This window comes from Cydia amplana, chromosome 14 (assembly GCF_948474715.1).
Source record: "Cydia amplana chromosome 14, ilCydAmpl1.1, whole genome shotgun sequence".
NCBI classification, from domain to species: Eukaryota; Metazoa; Arthropoda; class Insecta; order Lepidoptera; family Tortricidae; genus Cydia; species Cydia amplana.
In genome coordinates, this window is record NC_086082.1 from 12384406 (window position 1) to 12410025 (window position 25620).

The window sequence follows — 25620 nt, forward strand, 5'->3', positions numbered from 1 at the left end:
GTACTAAATATAATAGAAAGTACAGACACGCACACAGTTGACACAGAATTACACCGATTTAGTATTAACATAATGGCTTTGTTTCCGACTAAGAAACCACTCGGACATCTTTAAAAAAACGGAGCATTGTCCGCCGAAACCGCTGTTCACGGAGACTTGAGCACGATTATTAATTTACTTTATTATATAAGTCTGAGATGTTTAGGTGAACTCATTAACATGTGCGAATTAAAGCGAGCTGGTAGCTATAATGTACTTATGTTAATTCGTCCTTAACCTAACCGTACGAGCTCATCAATGATCAAAGGATCAATTAATGCATTATGAGGAACAATATATCGGAAGCCTCGTCTGCAATGAGATCAATGTTGAACAACATACTTAATTTTAAATAATTAATGATGCCAAGATTGCCAAGTCAGTAGGTATTAGGTACCTATTAAATATCTGGGACACCGAGCTTTGCTCGGAAAACATATAAAAACTCATAAATGCCCCTTTTCCCAGAGATGAGACCTAGCTAGATTGATTTTTCGTCCCCAAAAACCCCCATATAGCAAATTTCATCGAAATCGTTAGAGCCTTTTCTGAGATCGCCAAAATATGTATATAAATAAATATATAGGTAGGTATACAATAATTACTGGTTTAAAGGCTAAGTTTAAAGGTATAAGATTTGTTACAAAAAAATAGTCAAGTTCTAAGAGTATGATAGTTTTCACCTCAGCAGCTCGAACAAGGGTACTTTGCTACATAACAACAGTGAGCAAAATGCGATTTTGCTCACTGTTGTTACCCCTTACCCGTACCCTGTTCGAGCTGCTGAGGTGAAAACTTAATTGTTGGTATATCTTAAGAAAACATGAGTGAATAGGTAAGTGATGAAGAAGGAATACATTTTTCGGGTTCTCTAATATGTTCTCACTGCTGAGGTGAAAAGTTTTGTGAACTACACGAGATCAAATTTACATCTCGTGCGCTTTTGAGTCCCTTACTACGCTCAAGATTCTAATTAGTATAGAATCTTTCGCTTGCACGGGACTCAAAATAAGCACTCGAAGAAATATCAAACTTTGATCTCTTGTTGTACAAATAACTATTGTGCTGTAGTCTTACGATTTACGGTGGTGCAGTATATACAATGAAATTAATGAAACACGGTACAATCTTATTGAACTAACCAACCCAACTTTATGGATAAATAAAACATTTAGCGAGAACCGATTTAAATTACCTAGTCAAAAGCCCATTATATAGTAGTGTATAGTCTATTTTTTTATTCGGTAGACTAAAATGACATTTCATAGTATGAAATGACACATGATGTTCATACTATGAACTGTCATTTTAGTCTACCGAATAAAAAAATAGATTTTAGTATAAACTGGAATTAACGCCTAAATAAAATTGAATAGCAATACAATCTAGAAAATTCTAAATTACTTAAATTAGGCGTACGGACACGGGCAGTTAAATTAAAACAGATGATTTATCATTTGCCTCTCGAGGAAGTTAAGTTTTTTTTTCATATAGGTAGGTAATTAAGTAATGTGAACTTAATAGATTTTCATTAATTAATTCATGGTTATAATTATAACAATTAAGAGCAATATTTTAATTTAACGCAGCTGTAGGTAATTGTTTACTAAAATACCTAGTTTCCTAACAATTAAAAATAAACTGTTTATACGACGACGGTTTCACTCTTTTGAATTAATATCGATTAATATCAATTAAAAATAGTTTCTTAAACTGAACTACATAATAATCTACTTAATTAAGGTCTTGAATAGGAAGCATAATGCGAATTTATAAACATTTAAAACAGCGCGCCAAGTTCCGAGCTCCCCCCAGCGGCCGACCGAGCACGCCCGAAGTAGAATCGATGTCAACGCGACCATCCCCGCCGTCCCATTTCGTTATCTCGCTTTTGTAGCCGCGGCATCGCCACACCGCTGTATAGTGCGAGACGAATCCGCGCCGGACGCATCGCGTAAACAATAACACGTTGACAAAAATACTCCATATCTAACCACATCGTGCTGTCCTAGTAATTACAATGCGTAAAATACGCTCCGGTGTCAAGTAAGAACAGTAAATCAGTGAATTAACGGTGATCTCGCAATCCGCCGCGTATAAGACTGCAAAACTACAAAACTTTTGTGTTATAAGTGAGATGCTGGGGGAAAAATTTGGTTAAAAAGTTGACTTTGGACGTTCATTGGGACTTGTCTCGAATGTGTATTGAAACGTTTATTGCTATACACGGGCGCACTGCTATGCGCCACGATTTGGTGCATTTCATACGACATACATCTTCCGACCACTACTGCGAAGGAAGGATTTAGTTTTTGAGGCCAGGTAAGAATAGGACTGAGAGTTTATTGCTTAACATGGCTTGCGACTGCATGTGGCTTTCTTATACAGCTTTTTTTTAACAAAAATATATTATTATCTCTTCTGTTGCCGAAAGTTCAGAACTTTACTATTGCGCTTAATTGTATAAATTTGGCCTGTAGAATATTGTGGTTAGAAGTAATTAGTGTTTTCATATTATGCTTAGCTAGCTGCCTATTAAGAACAGTAAAACACACATTAGAGAAGTCATTAATAGTCATTAGTAACTAAAATCTATGGGCAAACTGGCCTGAAATAAAGAATTTTATTATTATAAATACATAATATCAATTTTATATTTCGCTATCTAGCTTTGCCATTTGCAAGAGTAAATAGTCACTGAGTGAGCAAAATCGCATTTTGCTCATTTTGTCTCACTCAGTGAGCAAAATGCGATTTTGCTCACTGTTTTTAAGTAGCAAAGTACCCTTGTTCGAGCTGCTGAGGTGAAAATGTTTTTTTATAAGTAACTTTTGCAAGTGGTTTGTTTATGAAATTATAAGTAGAGTTCTTTAGCTCAACTAGTTATTCCAGTTCAAATAAAAAAACACTCTCCCACCTTGTCCCTCCCTCCATCCATCCCTCCTAATTTGATGCGCGCTCAATTAAATAATGAGTTAACTAGAATTAATCAGCAAACGTACGTCAGTAAGGCTTATTAATAATTCAAACACGTGGCATCAGGCAACAATAATATGAAAGTAGTTTTTCTACCTGATAGTACATAATACATACTTACATACATTTTTTTACCATCCACCATTACTTTTAAAATTAATAGTAGATTGTTAACCAAGGGGTGAATGGCACTCATTTCTGCCGAGGTAGTTTGGTGCTCGAACGCAGTGTGAGCGCCAATAGTCCGAGGCTGAAATGATGCCTTTCGCCCGAGTTAAACACTCTACTTTTCATTTCGAATACGAGGAAAGTAAAATCCATGGTATTTTAAAAAACATGACTGAGTATAAATTTTCACACTTTTAGGTAAAAAAATTGTTATTTATGGAATGGGGAGTTAATTAATTATTTAATTAAACCAAATTTCAATTGTTTATCTTAAAAAAATTAAAATAATACTAGGTACATACTTGGAAAGTTAAATGCAGAAACGTATCACTTTCTGCATACCTTTTAGAACAACAATGAGCATGAGAAATGAAAAATTCCAAAATGAGCTTTAACTCATGAATGCAAGAGTAACTACATCAGCAGCATGTTAAATAAAGCAGCTGATCATCACGCATAATATTCTCTCTTATACAAAGAGACTGATTAAATGACTGCAATCTTGGCATTCATTTATTACTCGTAACAAGTATGAACAAAGAAAATTTTCATATTCTGAACTCGTTGTCCTTGCTACTTTGCGCTCTGCTTCACTCGGTGCTTGAAGCCTTCACACATTACAATATACGGGTACGTAATGCTGAATAAATACCTTTAGGTAATCATGAATATAACAGAATACTACGCCATCAGCTCTTGGGACTCCAAAATTCTTTAATCGAACGAGCGAGCGAAGCGAAGCGAAGTTCTTCGAACGAGCGAGCGAAGCGAAGCGAAGTTCTTACATTCGACTTTGAACACGTGGCTGGCTAGCGGCACGTCCCGGCATTTCGATGTTTTTAAGCTGAACTGTCAAAAGATAGTTTGATACACAATAACTTAAGTAAATTTGTTCTAATTTAAATGAAATTGGGTAAACGTGTAGTCGAGGGCATTATATTTTAGTCATTAAATTATGAGCAGGCTCGATCAAGGGGTTATTGAGCTAGAAGAGCTTAGAAGGCCAAAAAGCTGTTTGTGAGGTGTCTTGCTATTCTGGTCATATTATTTGCAAGAAAGTATGGTCGAATTTGGTATCAAATGAAAGTGCTCGGCTTACACTTTTATGATATCGTTTTTAAATTTACCATTTTAAAATAATTAGCAAGATAAAAATAAAATAAAATAAACATAATATAGGTATTTGACATTTGACAGGAAATATTTCGGCTTACCACAGATACAGTATCAGTTAAGGGCTCCACAGACCTTGCAATAAATCGTACGCGGTTTTCGATTCTTTGACGACTGCATTCAATTGATATTTTTGGCGAACCGCGAGTTCTCAGTTTAGGGCGAACTACTAGTTATATAGTCATTTTCTTTTCAATTACTTAAATGAGAGCACCTATCTCTCTTATCTATGAATATACCACGAGGTCCACTCGACACCATTTAACAGTATGAGCAATGCAGTATTCATATGACTAGGGCATCATATCATAATAACGATGTCTACATACCATAGCATACCTATCTAATTACCAGTCGATTTCACCCTTATCTAACTCCTCAAGTTTCACAGTTGCAAAATTTTGCAAAACTAATGTTTAAAGTTACCTTCAAACTGGTTTTATTTTAACTGGTTATGAGCACCTCGTTACATGACCACCTTGAGTTAACACTGAGTTTGTAGAAAGCTCTGGAAGAGTGGAAAATATTACGGGTAGAGGGTTATCTGAGTACCTATCGAGAATAACTTTCCAATGGTACCTACCAGTCCGATAAATTTAAAAATAACCAGAACATTCAGATAATAACTAAGAAGTGAAGCCAGGATAGGATACGTAAAAATAAACATACAAAGGGCTGGTTGCATCAAACTGTCTACATGTAATTGTGGGTCGATCAACTATTTCTTGTTGTTATTCTGTCCCATCACCCAGGAGTAGGAGACAATAGTAGCATAGTTTCTTAGAAGAGCTTCTGTACCATGTTCTACAAACGTGCTTAGTAGATGTCCCATTATGGAAAGGCCTATAACTACCAAATAAATCAAGTTTGGTTCATTTAAATACGAAATAACTAGTATTTTAAGAGTGACCCAGGAGACCGTAACCATGGCAACTAGTGACAAGAAATAGTTGATTCGCCCTTGTATTTACCGGGCCTAAGTGATATCCAATTTAAAGGACAACTTGGCCGTTACCCTTCAAAGTCGGTAAATTACAGTGCAACTCGTCTCCGTTTTTTTTTTGCGTTCCTCTAAATTTTTTCATGGTGTTAATGAGTGTAGTTGAACTACATTTTTACAAATAATTATTTACAAACACTTATAAATAATTTGGGTCGTTGTTGCCTTTACTATGTCATTAAATACAGATCATAAATTAATTAACTTGCCTACTCATTTCAATTTTCATTCAACTTGATTCATGATAAAATAATGTTAACATTTTGTTGCTGAGACTGCTTCCTCCACAATGAGATACAAACCGGTTTCAGTTTGTTCAGTTCAGACTTATTTATATGTATATATATATATTTTTTCGTTTTCAAACGTTGATTCGTCCTCCAGTCTGTCCTAGTGATAAATATAAATCGTCGCGCACTAGCACTAACAATAGATCCGCGGAGTTTTGCGCCACATACATCGCATCTAGATTTCCATTCCCGGAATCGTGGCGGAAAAGTTTTCTTGGTAAACATTATACTCAGAATGCATGTGGGATAAATGTATGACCTCAATAGAAACATACAATGCGACATGGGTTGATTTTAAAATAGGTTCAATACATGCCAAACTCAAGAAAAAAATATTTGAAGGAAATAAACTGAATATAAGGTAAACGTACTAGTGCTCGACATGCTGATGCCCAATACATGACACCCTGCTGTCATCTCTATTGACAATGACTTAAGTTTCAAGATGACATGTACTGGGACCGCATCGAGCACCATCAGTACGTTTACCTTACCCATACTATATTAGCGAAAAAAATAGATTTAATTCATCAAAAGCATACGATACCACTTTAGCTACGCGACGTATGAAAACTATGAAATTGTATATTTTTCTTAATTCAAATGTATGTCTTTATTCTCTGAGATATCGTCATGTTAGTGAATGATGAGGTGATGACTACTACGTAATTTTCTGGTGATGCAGACAGTAGACAGAGTACCGTCAGTGCCTTGGTATGCTGCCAACTACTAGGCGGAAGGATCTACAGTTCAACGTTTTCCTTAGTACTTATATTACAAGATAATGCGTCACTAAGTTTTTTATGTAACAATTAGAAACAATTAATAGCCGTCATATTTAACGACAGAAATCTTGGATAAAGGGTAGTACCTAGTCTAGGCAGTGCCCTATGTTTTGTCTTGGAGGAGGCACTACCGTGCCCCAGAAATACACAGACACGTGCGCACCGCACATTGTAAAGCCGAGTTATGGATTGTGATGGCGAGTATGATAGTAACTAAATGCAATTTCTATGTCTACTATTACCTAGGCACTTAATCGCAATATGAGGATATTGCGTAAGAAGTATGTATGTACATAGATAGAATGCGAACAATTCTTAAGACTCGAAAAACTACTAACTAAACTTCGTTTCTCATTCAGTTTGCAATTACGAGGAAATTGCACTCACTTATGATATAAAGAAAACTTTTCACGACATCTGCTATATAGTTAGCTAAGTATAAATTAAGTACCTAACAGGTACTATGACTATCAAATCTAGAATTTACAACTTTAACCTTTTAACCGCCATCATAGAATACGTCATCGAGCGTGCTCGTGTCGCCGGGGGGTACGAAGTTACACGTAGTTTTGTCTTATTTATCAGACAGCGGCGAGATGAACCCGATTTTGTATGTCTTATATTATTATTACAGAAATTTGGAGTCTCATGTTTAAAAAAGTTTCTTTTGTGTTCTAGATGTTTATTATTTTTGTCATTTAGCCAGAACCGAATACTTAGACATCGTAAATTGAAGTGTGCCAACAATTATTAAAGTAGGTCCCTACCGAAAGTTTTGGGAATTACTTTTCCTTGAATCTATCACGTGACTTGCCTGTTTCTCAAATGAAAAATTCCCTCACATAATGGATTCATCAAACGGTTTGAGGTTTGATTTTGGAGACATTATTTGAACATTATATATACTCTGATTATTCTAACCAGCCAATGAAGCATAGGCGCAAGCAAGACACAGTTTCCTGTATCCAAATATATGTCAAGAGGTATTTGCTATTTAGTACCTATCTAGCTTGCATCCACTTTAAACCTTGCAAATTCATCATTTCAATATTAAATTGAAGAGTAGGTACCTAAAATATTGCAGCTTTATTTGTGTACACCTACACAAATAAAGTTTTAAGAAATATATATTACATTTACAATCACAACAGTCAACACTAATTTAGTAGTTACTAGTATTTTTAGTAGGCGTAGTAGCACTAGTAGCTGATGCATGCTTGTACAACTGCATTTGTTTATTTAGGTTGAATGCAATGCGACACATCTAATATAGCGAACGCATTCATTGTTTACAAAACAATGCACGCCCGCTACCCGTCACTAATGACTGTCAAAATATTGTTCCAGATCGCAATCGATGGCGCTACTGAGCATCCGAGGCGATTGGTCTACGTTTCTGTTCCTTATATACTACAAAATCTATTCAGCGATCGTTTGGTTGGCCGGCAATCACTGCCGTGGAGCTGATAAGGGTCGCTCAGTGATAAGCGGCGGAGTTGGCGGACAGTCGCCAGGAGGCCTTCATAGAGTACGCACGCGTCGACGTAGACCGCAGCAGCAGCACCGCGCTAAGCACATCGTCGCATTGACTAGGAGACCCTCATTGAGAAGAATAGTTATGGCACCCGGAGCGAGCACCGCCCACACCATGCTGGAAGACAAGGAGAAAGCCCTCGGAGCCTTGGCCACTGCCACAGGTCAGTCCACTTTAATAATTGTTATTTTTATCAAAAGTGAACGCGGTTTCAATATTGACCTTTAACTTCAAATATGTCAATAAAAGGCAGGCTTAAGCAGCTTGATTTCAGTTCTAGCAGCTTCGGTTTGTAATTTGAAGTTCACGAAATGGTTTATAATGTTTACATGAAATGTAGGTGAAGGAAAAGGTGTTATTATTCACATGCTTGTGTCGGTACACAAACAGAGACCGGGTGTCTTGTTAGGCATTTTAAAGCGTTCAAGGGTTATATTTGGAAATGAGAATCACTTGCCAATTGTTTTGTTTGCAATCTACTTGAATTCGTATTTACTTTACTATTTAGGATTGCACTTTTTCAAATCATACCCACTAATTTTTGAAAAAAACATTGCAAGTGTTTACTTACAATCGAATCTGGCAAATTGTGGACTTGTGTTGGATACGGCAAATTACAGCGGTAACACTGGGTTCTGAAGCAAAAAACGATTTTGTACGTCTTTGAATTTTAAATTTTCAAATGCGTACATTACATGTTTTAAAAACTAAAAACACCGCTCTCTTCCGTACAACTACCTACTACTTCCTTGATATCTGTCCTCGACGACTAAATAACTTACTTCATTTATTATTTGAAAACTAGGTACCTAATTAAGTCCGTAATAACGTCCTTTTATTTCCTCATCTATCCGACTTGAACGATGGAATCTCCATTTCTATGGCACCGTCAATTAGGGACGAACGATTTCCGCAGCTGGCCGCGACCAAAGTCCAACTGCAAATAGATTCCACGTTATTGCAACGTTCCCTTGGCATATAACCAATTGATACAACATTTCCCATGTTCGGAATGGAAATTTAGTTTCATAATATATTTCATAGTGCACCTCCTAAAATAACCCGCGACCAATCAAATCTGTTAAGAAACAAACAACCGTACCGGAATTACTTTTTGCTTCTGATATTTTGCCTTGATATAATTGGCGCGTTTATTTTGGCAGCGCCGTTAAGGCTAACTTACTCAGTCTGATCAAGCGATCCAAGAGTGCCCTGGTGTCGCATCGATAGTATTGCCAGTTACCCAGATTCTGCATCGCGATGGCAGGAAGCCAACTGAAGCCACCGTCTCGTCGTGCTGTGGGAAAATTTGCAAGTCCTATATTTCAGCCAGATACTTTCAGCTACACACGAGGCGTAAACGTGATAACGGATTAGGCGATTAGGCTAATGGTATTAAGTGTTTGTACGTTTTAATGCAAAAGCATTAGTGGACATTCTGATAACGTTAATTAGCACAAACTCGATAATAGATTACTGTGCAATTCGATGTTTACCTATACGTTCTATTTCTGTGTTCTACACTCATGGAACATTACTAATGTTCGATCGAGTATTAATTAACAATAACAACCTTAGTAAGATAAATCCAACGAGATACATTAACGTTTGACGTCATCATAACCCTTAATGTCCAATGGTCAATGGTGACATCAATGATCCGCTCTGGTCAATTGCCTTGCCTTGTCTTCTTGGCCACTAATTGATCAGAGAGTACCAAAATAATTCAACGGTATTGTTGGCTTTGTTTTAATAACCGCTCATGATTACAATTGGACACAATGTCGTTACATTGACACTTCATTGTACTAACAAGTATCTTTTTAGGGTTTCCGCGGCCTTGAATATCAGCCAAAAACAAACATAGGTATACACAAAAACCAAAATGTCGAAGACGATGTTTGAAACGTCTGTTTAGATTTAGACTGTTTAGTATGTAGTTACTAATTTGCAATAAAATAACAAAGATTTCAAAAGCAAAATAAGCCTATTGTAGGAATGGCACTTTCCGACATGAGTAGGTAAACTAACTGTCCATTGGCTCAGGCGTGACGAAATGTAAAAACATCGTTACATCAATCTTGACCTCACACTTATCTCGAATGATCATACATATTCAATCCATTCCCGTTTGCCTCTCTTATACTGACGTCTTTAATTATTATTCAAAGCTTAATATTTGTTAATAAAATTCCTTTATTAAGAGTCTATAATGAAATTAGAAGACTAATGTTAACAACATCATTTGTTTTATCAGTGGAAACTTACAACTGTTATAACAATACCGTAAGTGACGTAACTGTATATTTAATCTGTTTAACCGGTGGGTGTGTCATTACGGTTTCTCAAGTACCTATTTGCTATGCTGTACTAAATGGGAACATAAAGTAGGTATATTTTATTTTATCTTTACTTAGGTACAACTCAACGCCACAGACTACTAATATTAAAATTACTGGAAAGTTCAGTTATATTTCTGCTATGTTCCAAAAGTTCAAACGCAGTTTGCTTAATTTGCAGTTTCTTATAAAAAGTAGAAAGTTGTGTTACGTACGTTGATAGCTTCAAGACTCCAAATAATTGGTATTCGGAATACAAATTAACGAAAAACAAGCCTGCTGCGCGAGGGCATCGCGCCATTGTGACGTAGGGCCACGCCCCCGTTGCTACTTATTGTCACCAGCAAACAAGCCAAACTTGTTACTAATTAAAAGTAAGTTTATCGTGAATATCTTGACAAGCCGACAAGGAAAGACTGATGAAGTGATGATGATGACTTGCAATTGAAAGTCATGATAATGTTTACCGATCAACATGGAGAGAGATATTTATCTAACCGCGCCACGCTAACTGTAATTTGTTAAATAACACCGCGTTGCGCAGACTATTCGGATTATACCTAATCTGATAGCTGCTGAATCTTTAAGTTGGTACACACATACACTTAAAAATAAGGCGGTCTTATCGCTAAAAACCCTTTTATGGCATTTGCTCTATAGGTTATATATACATTGTATATTTGTCAACAAGTTTTTGTCATCTGTGTTTGTCATAAATAAATGTATTTTCTTTCTTTCTTTCTTTCTTTCTTTAAAAAGCGATCTCTTCCTGACAACTTTTAGGTAGCGAAAATTAATAAATCTATAGCGGGTATCTTGGTTAAGAATAGATAATCCTGTGGTATGGGGTTCTATTCTGGGGTACGCGTGATGCTTTATGGCTAAGATCATTATTTATCTGTTTTCTCATTTCGTAGGTTGTATGAATGTACTTGTATAGAAGGATAGGACAAAGCATCTACGGGGTGGCCTGTTTGACAATGTCATTGTTATATAAATATGATAAAAAACCGATTAGGTATAACTTGTTTTCGGTATGTGTTTTTCATTCTTATCGTGTTGCCCCCTGTAAATTTATCTGCGGTTGTTGGCACGTTGATTATCGAATGTTTAACAAAAGCAAAGTTATGATCATATGCATGATATGTAGACAGAAGTTGAATTTCTATATGTAGGTAGGTGTGTCACACGTCAATCGACCTATGCAGGTCTATACTGGCAATATAGGTGCCATAGGTGGTGACTTCACAACATACATATAACAGATATATAGATTTTTTTTATAGCAAAGAGATTTTACAGTTCCTTAACATACAATACAATACAAATATTCTTTTCACCTCAGCAGCTCGAACAAGGGTACTTTGCTACTTAAAAACAGTGAGCAAAATCGCATTTTGCTCACTGAGTGAGACAAAGTGAGCAAAATGCGATTTTGCTCATCCAGTGAGCAAAATACGATTTTGCTCACTGTTTTTAAGTAGCAAAGTAACCTTGTTCGAGCTGCTGAGGTGAAATAGTTATTTGTACAACAAGAGATCAAAGTTTGATATTTCTTCGAGTGCTTATTTTGAGTCCCGTGCAAGCGAAAGATTCTATAATAGATTCACGAGCGTAGCGAGTGAATCTAATTTAGAATCTTGAGCGTAGTAAGGGACTCAAAAGCGCACGAGATGTAAATAACTTTGATCTCGTGTAGTTCACAAAACTTTTCACCTCAGCAGTGAGAACATATTAGAGAACCCGAAAAATGTAATCCTTCTTCATCACTTACCTCTATTCACTCATGTTTTCTTAAGATATACCAAGAATTAAATTTTCACCTCAGCATCTCGAACAAGGGTACTTTGCTACTTAAAAACAGTGAGCAAAATCGTATTTTGCTCACTGGATGAGCAAAATCGCATTTTGCTCACTTTGTCTCACTCAGTGAGCAAAATGCGATTTTGTGTCATTACGGTTTCTCAAGTACCTATTTGCTATGCTGTACTAAATGGGAACATAAAGTAGGTATATTTTATTTTATCTTTACTTAGGTACAACTCAACGCCACAGACTACTAATATTAAAATTACTGGAAAGTTCAGTTATATTTCTGCTATGTTCCAAAAGTTCAAACGCAGTTTGCTTAATTTGCAGTTTCTTATAAAAAGTAGAAAGTTGTGTTACGTACGTTGATAGCTTCAAGACTCCAAATAATTGGTATTCGGAATACAAATTAACGAAAAACAAGCCTGCTGCGCGAGGGCATCGCGCCATTGTGACGTAGGGCCACGCCCCCGTTGCTACTTATTGTCACCAGCAAACAAGCCAAACTTGTTACTAATTAAAAGTAAGTTTATCGTGAATATCTTGACAAGCCGACAAGGAAAGACTGATGAAGTGATGATGATGACTTGCAATTGAAAGTCATGATAATGTTTACCGATCAACATGGAGAGAGATATTTATCTAACCGCGCCACGCTAACTGTAATTTGTTAAATAACACCGCGTTGCGCAGACTATTCGGATTATACCTAATCTGATAGCTGCTGAATCTTTAAGTTGGTACACACATACACTTAAAAATAAGGCGGTCTTATCGCTAAAAACCCTTTTATGGCATTTGCTCTATAGGTTATATATACATTGTATATTTGTCAACAAGTTTTTGTCATCTGTGTTTGTCATAAATAAATGTATTTTCTTTCTTTCTTTCTTTCTTTCTTTAAAAAGCGATCTCTTCCTGACAACTTTTAGGTAGCGAAAATTAATAAATCTATAGCGGGTATCTTGGTTAAGAATAGATAATCCTGTGGTATGGGGTTCTATTCTGGGGTACGCGTGATGCTTTATGGCTAAGATCATTATTTATCTGTTTTCTCATTTCGTAGGTTGTATGAATGTACTTGTATAGAAGGATAGGACAAAGCATCTACGGGGTGGCCTGTTTGACAATGTCATTGTTATATAAATATGATAAAAAACCGATTAGGTATAACTTGTTTTCGGTATGTGTTTTTCATTCTTATCGTGTTGCCCCCTGTAAATTTATCTGCGGTTGTTGGCACGTTGATTATCGAATGTTTAACAAAAGCAAAGTTATGATCATATGCATGATATGTAGACAGAAGTTGAATTTCTATATGTAGGTAGGTGTGTCACACGTCAATCGACCTATGCAGGTCTATACTGGCAATATAGGTGCCATAGGTGGTGACTTCACAACATACATATAACAGATATATAGATTTTTTTTATAGCAAAGAGATTTTACAGTTCCTTAACATACAATACAATACAAATATTCTTTTCACCTCAGCAGCTCGAACAAGGGTACTTTGCTACTTAAAAACAGTGAGCAAAATCGCATTTTGCTCACTGAGTGAGACAAAGTGAGCAAAATGCGATTTTGCTCATCCAGTGAGCAAAATACGATTTTGCTCACTGTTTTTAAGTAGCAAAGTAACCTTGTTCGAGCTGCTGAGGTGAAATAGTTATTTGTACAACAAGAGATCAAAGTTTGATATTTCTTCGAGTGCTTATTTTGAGTCCCGTGCAAGCGAAAGATTCTATAATAGATTCACGAGCGTAGCGAGTGAATCTAATTTAGAATCTTGAGCGTAGTAAGGGACTCAAAAGCGCACGAGATGTAAATAACTTTGATCTCGTGTAGTTCACAAAACTTTTCACCTCAGCAGTGAGAACATATTAGAGAACCCGAAAAATGTAATCCTTCTTCATCACTTACCTCTATTCACTCATGTTTTCTTAAGATATACCAAGAATTAAATTTTCACCTCAGCATCTCGAACAAGGGTACTTTGCTACTTAAAAACAGTGAGCAAAATCGAATTTTGCTCACTGGGTGAGCAAAATCGCATTTTGCTCATTTTGTCTCACTCAGTGAGCAAAATGCGATTTTGCTCACTGTTTTTAAGTAGCAAAGTACCCTTGTTCGAGCTGCTGAGGTGAAAACTTAATTGTTGGTATATCTTAAGAAAACATGAGTGAATAGAGGTAAGATGATGAAGAAGGAATACATTTTTCGGGTTCTCTAATATGTTCTCACTGCTGAGGTGAATAGTATAGAATCTTTCGCTTGCACGGGACTCAAAATAAGCACTCGAAGAAATATCAAACTTTGATCTCTTGTTGTACAAATAACTATTATTGCTCCTCAATATGAAAAAGAACATGACACAAATTAAGTACCTACTGTTAAACTAAAACACCAATCATCATCAAATAAAGGATTTAATACTATAAAACAGACATAACTCGGGAAACTCTACTACGACGCCGCCATTGCGGCGATGCTCATCCGTCAGTCCTCGCCGCGGTATAGTGATGTGACCTTTTCCAATACCGATTGTTGGGCTGCACTCGCGAAAGCTCATTATCGGTTATCACTACATATAACTTTAAACATAATGAATACTTAGGAACGAATTTTAATTCACCAGCAGGAACACTCTTTTAAATTTGACTTTATTAATGATGATTACTGAGTACGAGTATTCTTTTTTTAGTTTAAGATTATTGTGTTTTATAAGAGTAGAGTCCTCTAATATAAATTTGAGATAATTAAAGGTTACATAAAGACAATAAAAGGATAAGTATAGTGGGCGTTGGCCGGTGTTTACCTACTAACCGCTGACAATTTTATTAGTTTTAAGTATTACATATTCAATTAATATACCTAACGCTACTTATTTGCGACAGCAGCGTGGAGCAGCAGCAGCGATTTAGACATATATAATTAAAGTACCTAACTTTATGAATATATATCTAATATTTACTTTCATACCTACGAGAGAGAATTAGATAAGATAGTCTTAACTATCTAGAAAACTAGTTGGACGTATATTACCAAGTTACTTTAAAAGCTCTTTGAGTGAATTGGGTTTTTTTAATATTTGCTATCACTTTATGGAAAAAAAGATAGTTGCAAAATGGGTAGACGTGGACTTATCTTAATGCTGTCTTGATCAATAACTTAGATCAATTGATACTTAAAAAAATATAGTTTTTAACTTGACGTTCTTAATAATACACGTCTAATATGTAGTTAAATGACGTTAATCTCAGCTATCTTAGCGGATACAGCCGCGGGTGTGTTATCTTCATATCTGTATAAAGGGTCATCATCTAAGGAAATGTTTTGACCCTGTACCGATTTCATGTCAATAGTCAATACATTGCTTCCAGATCACGATCTCTGAGCGTGCATCAAACGTCAGTGGCTTATAATACGGGCTTGTCTTTGCGTCTTCGCCTTGGTCTTTTGTTTGAAATGCTACAAACGTTAATCCTCTTATGTTTACATTGTTTACTAGAAGTACAAGTAGCGCCTTGTTTGTACCTATACATTCTATGATATATTTTATGAATTATTTTCTTTTGTTACATATGTATGTAACTATACATACATACAACCAGAGCTAAGCCATATAAGCAGTTTCCATCGTAATCACTTAATCAGGTATGTTTGAACGGGTTCTAATATACTATTATTACAACCAAGATCCATTATCGATATTACGATTGACTTTGACTGTCACAGTCTTGCTCTTGTTGCATTGCAACTCCCAGTTTCTTTAACGCTGTATATTGTCGAATGAGATCATCATCTATATTTAGATAACTCTCTACCGTGCCCCCACGGTCTCATATAAATAAACCGTTTATTGGACTACCAAGCGTTTAAATTCCAATTGGTTTATATTTAACAACATATCATGAAAGGCCTTGCCAACGACCGTGTCCAATTTAGCAAAGGAGAAATTATTTCTGCTGCAATTTGGTCCTGTGTTCTAACTTTGGGAAGTATTTGTGGCATCGTCTCATCGGTCGATGAACCTGAAAACGTTGTTTATTACAGTATGCATTCTCTCTCAAGTCTCATCTCATCATATAGGTCATTTGATGTCTCTTCTCCAACACATTGCCTTCTAACCAAGAGGGCACCTTTTTAAATGCGGATATCATACAGTTGTGATTGTGACACTTGTGCTGATAGCTAGTACCACAAGCCCAGTGCCTACTTGGGTATTTTGTGTTCAAACTGTTCATTTAGGTGGCCAAGCTCCCTTTCACTTCTAGCATTCACTTAGCTCAGTACTCTCAGTAGGTATGTTTTGATTTAAAACCTCTTCAGCTACAATTTAAACTTCAGGGAACAGTTTCTGGGTCTTCAAAATAATGTACAGCTTCATTTCATCTGTCTCTTGGCAGTGTAAGAAGTTCTATATATTTGTATGATATAATATAAGTGCGTACCGCGTATACTTTTCCTACACGCGGTCCAAAGTCCATTCACATTGGCAACGAACCGTGCCGCGCCTCTCGGGCCCCGTGCTGTCTTTAAACTGATATCTACCTATACCTAATATCGACTATATCCATTGGAATATTATATTTTGTTGTGTGAATTTACATTTACAGCAAAAAGATCTAAGCTTACCATATGTGCATGTCAAAACAGAATCTCTAAACTTTTCATGAATTCAAAACAAACAAAAAATGTACAACTAAAACTTTCAGTAGATAAGTACGTTAGTAGGTGTAGTAACAAACGATGTCCAAACATTTTAAGCGAAGACACAACCCGCCAGGCGGGTTATGTGTTCGTAGGCGCTTTTCGCTACATAGCGGAAAACCCACTTATCGGCTAATAACTATAACATAGGGCGTACGCGTATTTAGCTCGCGCTGGCAGTGAATGCGTTAAAAGATTAGGCAGTTATGTAGAAATTGTAAAGTGAAACAACAAAACGACTATTTAAGGAATATTTGATATTGATAGTACCTACCTAATGTTATTGTTATTCAGAAAAATAAAATAAACGAAGTAATAATTAAACTAAAGTTAATAGACACTATAATAAAAGTCGCCTTATGTAGGATTGAATTGTTATGACTACGAGACCGTGTATATAATCCATTGTTGCCGTCTATTATTTATTTTAATTTAAACTCTTTTTCCGTAAACGTTGCATTGTTGGAGTGCGGATAAAAATCGATTGTTGTTGCATTGACGTAAGCACGAGAGTGAATGCAATAAAACCTCAATTATTACGCAATCTCCTTTTATGCCTAATTAATTACCTAATACGTGAATAGGCATTTTCCAACACGTGTAAGCATAAATATCCTAGGTAATGATCTAACAACAAGGTGATCTAGGTCGACTAGGTTCAAGCACGAGTGAAGTGGTAGAGTCGGAACTTTGCGTGGAGCTTGCAATAACAAAGTGTGGCATTGTCATAATTACTGTCAAATTTCTATGAAAATGTGACGTATAAATGACACTGCTTCACTTTTCAAAGTTAGCTTAGACGGACTCTAAATTATTTGTAGGAATTGTAGGTACATATGACATGATATTATAACATTTAATTGAACACTGAACTAGACAGTGACATATTAACATAGGTATTATTGCCTATATACCGAAAAAACTAAGATAAGTAAACAGAAAACCAGGGCAACTAAACAGCATTTTATTTTGAGCACAAGTGCATCTTGGATTTTAGATAGATCAATCATGAGTTAAATACCTACAATAGTATACAAATTCGACAATGCCTATAGAGATAAGGTTCTTGGTATTTCTGGTGTTTTCTTTTTGTTTACTTTAATCTAATCAGTCACTGATAACAGTCAATTTGAAGATTTCGATGAGATCATCACAATAAACGTGCATGATGGGCTTAAACTATCAATGACTTGCTGTTTTTTAAACGCTGTAATTAATTAATCATAAACCCGCAATAAACAATAGCCACGAATAAATTACACGCATGTTGTAAATAAATGTCAAACAATGCAATATATAATATTTTTGATATAAGGCCTTATTACAGGTTCTTATATTTAAATAAATACCTATAAGTATCGTACTTTAATTGTTTTTGTTTTTAATATTTCAGATTAAATATTAAATATATAATAATTTACCGTTAGGGTGATCAGAATAATCTCTATCTACATTGGTCAGTTTTGTTTACTCGTACAGTCAACAGCAGAAGTTGCTAAGCGGGCCAGGTGTTCAAAATGATCTTGACGCGACTTTATTGTTAAGAGAATAAGAGCGTGTCAAGGTAATTTTGAACACCTCGTCCGCTTAGCAACTTCTGCTGCTGACTGTATTACTAATGAATAAATTCCTAATAAAAAAAAATCCGTCATTGTTTTGTACATTTATTCATAAAAGTTATCATTATAGGTAATAATATAGGTAGGTAAACTTGAGGTCTATTTTTACCATAAGTCAGCAGATAAGGAGACTTAATTTACCTACTCGTTATTTTTTATATTTTTTATTTTTCATCATACATATGTACTTATCACTTTATCTGGTAGGCACAATACCTATTTTTACGGTCCAATTAAACTGTAATCCACTATCTTTTGACCCGAGAGACATGGTGCGGTCGGTGAGGTTTTGCTTTTATTAAAAACTTGATTATACGGTATATAACATGTATACTTACAAGTATAATTAAGTGTGATTAATATAATTATATCTATGTCCATTGAAATAGATCGACGGGAAAAAAAGTCGAGCTGCTGAAGTCGATATCTATCGTAGAAAAATAGATAATTAATTTCAATAAAGAAAATGACACGGTTTGTGGTTTTAAGTATAAACATTACATTATAGTTAGGAAATATTCAACTTTGAAATATACCTAGTTGTTCTCGATATAGTTTAACATTTAGAAAACCAATGACAGGCTCTATTAGTGATTTTGTTACAAAAACTTATATATTTCTGATTACAGTAACCCAAATAGCACAGTAACCACACCCTAAAAGCTTACACCTTATCACCCTCTTTCACACATCATTTTAATTAGGTTTAGTTACCGTATGTTACCTACTCTTTTGTAAGCCCCAAGATACAGGCTCAGCCTAGTTTGGTGCTTACCGGACACCTTTGTGATTGCCTACCTATTTTATTATAAATAAATTATTCTTATTCTTATTCTTATTCTTAAATATTTAGCCAAGTTCATCAACAAAATAATACTGCAGTCAGCATTATGCAGTTTATCTTTAACAAACATAATAGTGCATAATAGTTAGTTATACATATATTCAGATTATTTTAAGCAAGTTGTTGTGGTAAATATAAATATATAAATTATTACAAACAATAAATAAAAAAAAGTACATTGTTATTTGTTACTTTATACTTAAGTATAGACTTAATTTTTTGTCTATATGATACTAAATCGCCACAAAACTGATAATTTACAACCATCTCTCTCTGACTCTGGGCTCCGAAGCTGCAGTTGTCACAACACAACCGGGATGAACGCTAAAAGAGAAAAAAATATCAAAGTTTCTTTATCTTTTGTTGCAGTGTCCCTGCGTACACGTCGCATCAGCCAGTTCGCGCCGCTGCTGATCGCGCTGGTCGGGCTGCCGGCCCGAGGCAAGAGTCAGCTGGCGCATCATCTCTCGCGCCATCTCAACTGGAATGGAGAGAGCACTAAAGGTGGGTGCCATTAGTAAATCTTATTGCAAAGACACAAGATTCACCACGGATCAATTAAGTGTTCTGTTAGTACAAACGAGGCAGCCTTTGAGTTCTTGATGACGGTCACTTGGCTTTGGGAGGAATGCCATCGTGATGTGTTCTGGATGGAGAAGTAGGTGTTCTGAAGGATCTTTTATTTTTTTTATTTGGAGCATACCTTTGTCTACCTACACTTGACTTATTCCACTATGATAGCCTCAGTTCCTATACCCTAACTATAGCCTAAATGCGCTCAGGATTTGTTGTTGTTGTTGTTCTAAGATAAGAGACGGCTTGATGACTATTCTTTTATAATTACTCGTACCGCCCTCTGGGTAATTAATCAGACACTGACATTACCTTGCTCGTTATCACACTAAACAAACCATAAAATGATAAAATTTACAGCCTGCCACAAATTTACTGCCTGTCATAATGGCATATTAGATAAACCACAAACAGCATTATGAATAAACTCTATAAAAGCACAAACTTAACAACATTGAAATGCTAGAAATAGTCGAGTGTTATGTAATAGGCTAATAGGGTAAAGTCGGGCAATACTGTTACGCGAAAATGTTTCCATGATATTTTCGCGAAAATGGTACTTACATCCTTTATTTTGCAAACTTACATTAAGGTAGATAACTTGATTTTCGTTTGAAAATGTCGCACAGCGCTGGGGTGTGGGATCCTAATCAATTGATCATGCATCATTTGCGGTCTCATAATTGTATTAATCTGTTTTATCACGAAATTGACAGAGTGTTTACCCTACGTATTATTTAACATCATGACATTGCTAGTCTTGACCCAGATAGATCTGTTGTTACTGAGCTCTCGAGGTCTATACCTACCTCTCAACATACACCTATAAGTATTATATATTCAGAACATGATACCTCTAAGCTGTTCTAGATTGGATAAATAAATATTGTCTTCGTGTAGGTGACATAAATGCGATTCGCTCTGAAAAGTATTTCAAGGTAACATTTTACAACGGCTAAATTCGGCTGCAGACTGTTCGGAATTAATGTTTAGGTACACGCGCTAGTTTGACTATTTTAAATTGACTATTATCTGGAAAGGCAATAATATTATATGGATAAGGAATAATGTTAGTTATTCTTGTATCAATCAGTTTTTCAGTTATTCTAGTGATCGCGTTTGTAAATTAGGATGGAAAAAAACCGGGAATTAATAAATACAGTTGTTAGCTAACGACGATGGTTTCACGAAGTACATATTAGTAGTACAAAAAGTTTTTAAAGTAATTAGGTCGCCTGTCGATCACAAGTTTGATGGGTGGTTCTCGCGTCCAAGCACCTCATTCAGCAGGTTTTATAAAAAAAAAAGTATCCGGCCAGTAATAACTGTTCCCCGTTGCAGTGTTCAACTGCAGCGAGTACCGGCGTCGCCACATGGCGCTCTACGGCACTCACGACATCTTCCGCGCGGACAACGCGCAGGGCTCCGCCATCCGGCGGCAGAGCGCCCACGAGGCCGTGCAGGACGCCGTGCTGTGGCTCAAGGATGGGAACAGTGTTGCTGTAAGTTTACTTTGGGATACGTCTATGTGACAGTTAAAATCAACTTTGGTAAATCTCCCGGCCTCGATCATCTGAAAACCTCCTGTTTTGGACATTTCTTTGCGCTCCCTCTTAAAATGGTGGACTGTCACGACCATATGCGCAAATGACCATAATATCAAGATATGTGTGTGTTATGTTGAAGAAGTTTGGTAGGTAGGTACCTAAAATATAGTAATCATTTTAGAGGGCGGGTGTACTTCAGAGCGTGGTCTGTTTTTTCTTAACTTCTTATCACTATCACTATTTTGACGACACTTGCTGCTAAGTTTATACAAATAAATTGCTAGAATCAGTGTTAATTGGCGTTGATAAGCATATAATAATAATATTTTTCATGAATGCAAGTAGGTGGTGTCCTCTCCACAGATATAAATTATATAACCTTGTTATTGGGTAATAAAATGTTCACTGATTAAATAGTTGTTGATTCAGCGATAGTTTTATAAACAAGATAGTATTAGCATTATAAATAAGCATCTCAAACAGGATCTAGACGCTGATACGGGGATTTTTATCTGACACGAGCAAAATACTACTCTTATCATAAAATGGCTGAAACTAATGATCATAATTGGTTAGATGATTAACTTGTTGCGACACATGTCGTCTACAACCAGCTCATTCCTAGAACTTTCGTAATTAGGTAGATATTAATAAATAGATCGAGCCGCGCCCCATTCATGACCTCTCATCTCGTAAACAAGTTTAATCACTGGACATTGGAACGATGTAGCATAGTCATTTCTCTTTCTAGATATTCGATGGCACCAACATCACCCGCGAGCAGCGCAGGGAGCTCAACGACTATTGCCTGTCGGATATGGGCTTCAGGATCCTGTTCATCGAGTGCGTCTGTGAGGACCAGGAGCTGCTCGAGAGAAACATCATTGAGATCCTCCGTTACTCTGAAGACTACAAGTCGATGAGCGAGGAGCTGGCAGTCGATGATTTGAGGAAAAAGCTTGAGCACTACTTGAGGCAGTATGAGCCTATTGAAGCGAACTTAGAGACGATCAGCTTCGTTCGCGTCGAGAACATGGGAGAAACTGTGACTGCTCATAAAGTTGCGGGCCAGAAGGAATCTGGAATACTCGGTTATCTTTCGGGGCTTCGTCCTCTGCCGCAAACTCTATACTTTACCAGAGTAAGTCCCTTCTAAATTGCATCCTTCGTTTATCGTTAATCGCTTAATTGGTATACGAGTAGATAAACATGTTTGTCGAGATTAGAAATATTTCTAGTGCAAGGGGGCGTTATCATGGGGTTAAATGAAATGCTAAACACATTATCAGTTGAAAGTCGATAAGTCGGATACCAAAGCTAGAAACATACAAGATTCGGAAAACCGGCTGTGTAAACGCTTATGTCATTGGTATTTTGGCAGCCGATGAACTAAAGTTTACCTATTGTAGATTCTTGGAAAAAACAAAACATTTAAATACCTAGTAGAATGTTTCACGTGGAAGAAAAACGTGTAGTTTTGTAATTAGTCATTCAGTCAGATACTTCAATACTATATATAGGTTAATTGGCTATTCAAGTAGGTACCTACATTACAGGTCATTGGTCAAAGGCCTGGCTATCCTTGGTAGGTGTCAATGTCCTTTATTATCTTGTCGGTAATATTTCTCTCAGATACTATAAGTAATACAGAACTAATTAAAAAATATTTTCAAAACTCTGAGCAAGCAATTATCCTATTTGGTCGAGATATACCCTCATCAATGTTCCAACCCAAGAAGTTTGAAAGACGTGACACATTAGGTAAGCTGATAACTCTTTGTTCTCTTCCCCGGAAAGGCAAACTATAAACGCTCATTTAGACAATCTTCAGGCGCTGTGATAGCAACGTATCGACGACTCCCAACCTAGGCTCCGTTCTGGCAAATAAAAATAAAAAAGCGGCCAAGTGCGAGTCGGACTCGCCCATGAAGGGTTCCGTATTTAGGCGATTTAAGACGTATAAAAAAAACTACTTACTAGATCTCGTTCAAACCAATTTTCGGTGGAAGTTTAAATGGTAATGTAGTTACAGGGGGGGGGGACACACATTTTACCACTTTGGAAGTGTCTCTCGCGCAAACTATTCAGTTTAGAAAAAAATGATATTAGAAACCTCAATATCATTTTTGAAGACCTATCCATAGATACCCCACACGTATGGGTTTGATGAAAAGAAAATTTTTGAGTTTCAGTTCGAAGTATGGGGAACCCCAAAAATTTATTGTTTTTTTTCTATTTTTGTGTGAAAATCTTAATGCGGTTCACAGAATACATCTACTTACCAAGTTTCAACAGTATAGTTCTTATAGTTTCGAAGAAAAGTGGCTGTGACATACGGACGGACAGACAGACGGACAGACAGACAGACAGACAGACATGACGAATCTATAAGGGTTCCGTTTTTTGCCATTTGGCTACGGAACCCTAAAAATTCTATTCTATCCCGAAGAGTTGATGATGCTCATGTTTCATATCCTTCCAGCACGGCGAGAGCGAGTACAACGTGGTCGGTCGCATCGGCGGGGACGCACTGCTGTCCCCGCGCGGGCAGAGCTACGCCCGCGGGCTGGCCCAGCACATGAACGCCATAGCTGACCGGGAGCCGCTGTCGGTCTGGACCTCGGAGCTGAGGCGCACCAAGCAAACGGCGGCGGAGATTAGGGCTCCCAAGCGGGCCGTGCGAGCGCTCAATGAGTTGGACGCTGTAAGTACACTTATATACCCCGCAACGGAGCTAGCAAAACCGTAGCATATGACAGTTTTGTGTCAGGGTTGGCGATTATGATGAAACATTTTGCTTTAACTTTATTGTATGTAAGATTAATAAAATTGATCGAGAACCTTGTTGACCCTCTTCCGATATAACCCGGTTCAATTTACTGTCAAATAATATAAATTAACAGGTCAATGTCAATATTAGATGCGTCTCAATGTATCTGTTATTTTGTTTATAAAATCACGTTTTTTTTTGCGCATTTATTTCAAATATTAACATGGAATTTTTATTGCTTGATAATATTGGTGTGTTTGAAAACAAAGAAAATATATTTTTTGTACTTTAGTTTATGCGTAGTAGTGATAACCCTGATACAACTGCTACAGATTTGCTAGCTCGGTTGCGAGGTATGCTTATAATACTCGTACATATGAAATCATTCATATTGTGTCCATACAATTTTGCAGCTCACTGCACCTGGCGAGCCAGCGTAGTTAGATATGTACTTAGAGAGCTACATACCAAAACAACGGCGAAGGTTTGGATTATAACGACTCTTTGTTAGTAATTTTTCTTTTCCGTAAATACTCGTATTTTTATTAGGTATCAGTTTTGTGGTAGGTAAATACGGCACAAACATGTTCATTCCTCTTTGTTTCTGTTAAACATTTATTTACCTAGAGATTCTATCTTCTGCCTTTGTATTTTGTTGGAACCGGTGTTGGAACGATAAATGAATATCTTAATTACAGCTAATCAATCTGCCTAAGATTAGAATGACAATGAAGACTTTTCGATCTAATCGCATCAGCCCATTTTCCTTAGGTACTCTTATCTTGGATATTTTATATCTGTAGGTAAATACAATAAATATTCACTCGTGCGTCTCGTAACGTCTGTTTATTTTGATGAAATTAAATTTAGAACACATGTATTTATTCAGTAGTGTTTTAGTTAAATTTCACTTCATTTCACTGTAGGTAGGTAGTTTTGCCTTTCCATTGACGCAATAACAACTACATATGTATTTGTAAATGTGTAATGAATTTGAGTCAAGTTCAACTGAAGAACCAAAATGTCCCTTTGCATTATGCAACAAGGGCGGCAAAGTACTGGCTGCATAATAAAATGAGGCGGAAAAATCAATAGTTGAAAATAGCATCTACGAAATTAGGCGTGTCGCGTGTAAGTCTTCCAATGTGTACTTAGAAAGGCACACATTGTTTATACTTGTGTACCTTTCACGTTTGCATAGGTTGGCTCGACAGCCATTCTCGATTGATTTATGGCTGTTTGTTTTTACCGACCTACATTAATAAATAAGGATGATCAATGACGCCGTTCGGTATTTGTTGAAAGAAATTATTGATAAACATTAAAGATCGTAACCTATAATTTACATTCATAAACAGAGGCATACCTCATGTCTCGCCATTAATAGGTACACGACGCAAAAGTCAGACGATGAGTATTGTCTGACGTTAGGTCATCTTAT

General features: G+C 36.4%; 2 protein-coding genes across 2 annotated transcripts in view; both read left to right on the forward strand.

Annotated features, from left to right (window-relative positions):
- The first annotated feature begins 1910 nt into the window (after positions 1 to 1910).
- LOC134654190 (6-phosphofructo-2-kinase/fructose-2,6-bisphosphatase-like) overlaps positions 1911 to 25620 on the forward strand; it is a 32973-nt gene continuing 9263 nt past the window's right edge. Inside the window, exons 1-6 of the mRNA XM_063509643.1 lie at positions 1911 to 2361; positions 7779 to 8128; positions 19659 to 19793; positions 21204 to 21364; positions 22161 to 22550; positions 23892 to 24113. Of these exons, the coding sequence (XP_063365713.1) occupies positions 7789 to 8128; positions 19659 to 19793; positions 21204 to 21364; positions 22161 to 22550; positions 23892 to 24113 (1248 nt within the window). The 5' untranslated portion in view covers positions 1911 to 2361; positions 7779 to 7788. The remainder of the gene's footprint in view (positions 2362 to 7778; positions 8129 to 19658; positions 19794 to 21203; positions 21365 to 22160; positions 22551 to 23891; positions 24114 to 25620) is intronic.
- The window catches only part of LOC134654219 (guided entry of tail-anchored proteins factor 1-like), a 129619-nt gene continuing 116403 nt past the window's right edge, over positions 12405 to 25620 (forward strand). The window contains exon 1 of the mRNA XM_063509687.1: positions 12405 to 12415. The gene's annotated coding sequence lies outside the window, so the exon portion shown is untranslated. The remainder of the gene's footprint in view (positions 12416 to 25620) is intronic.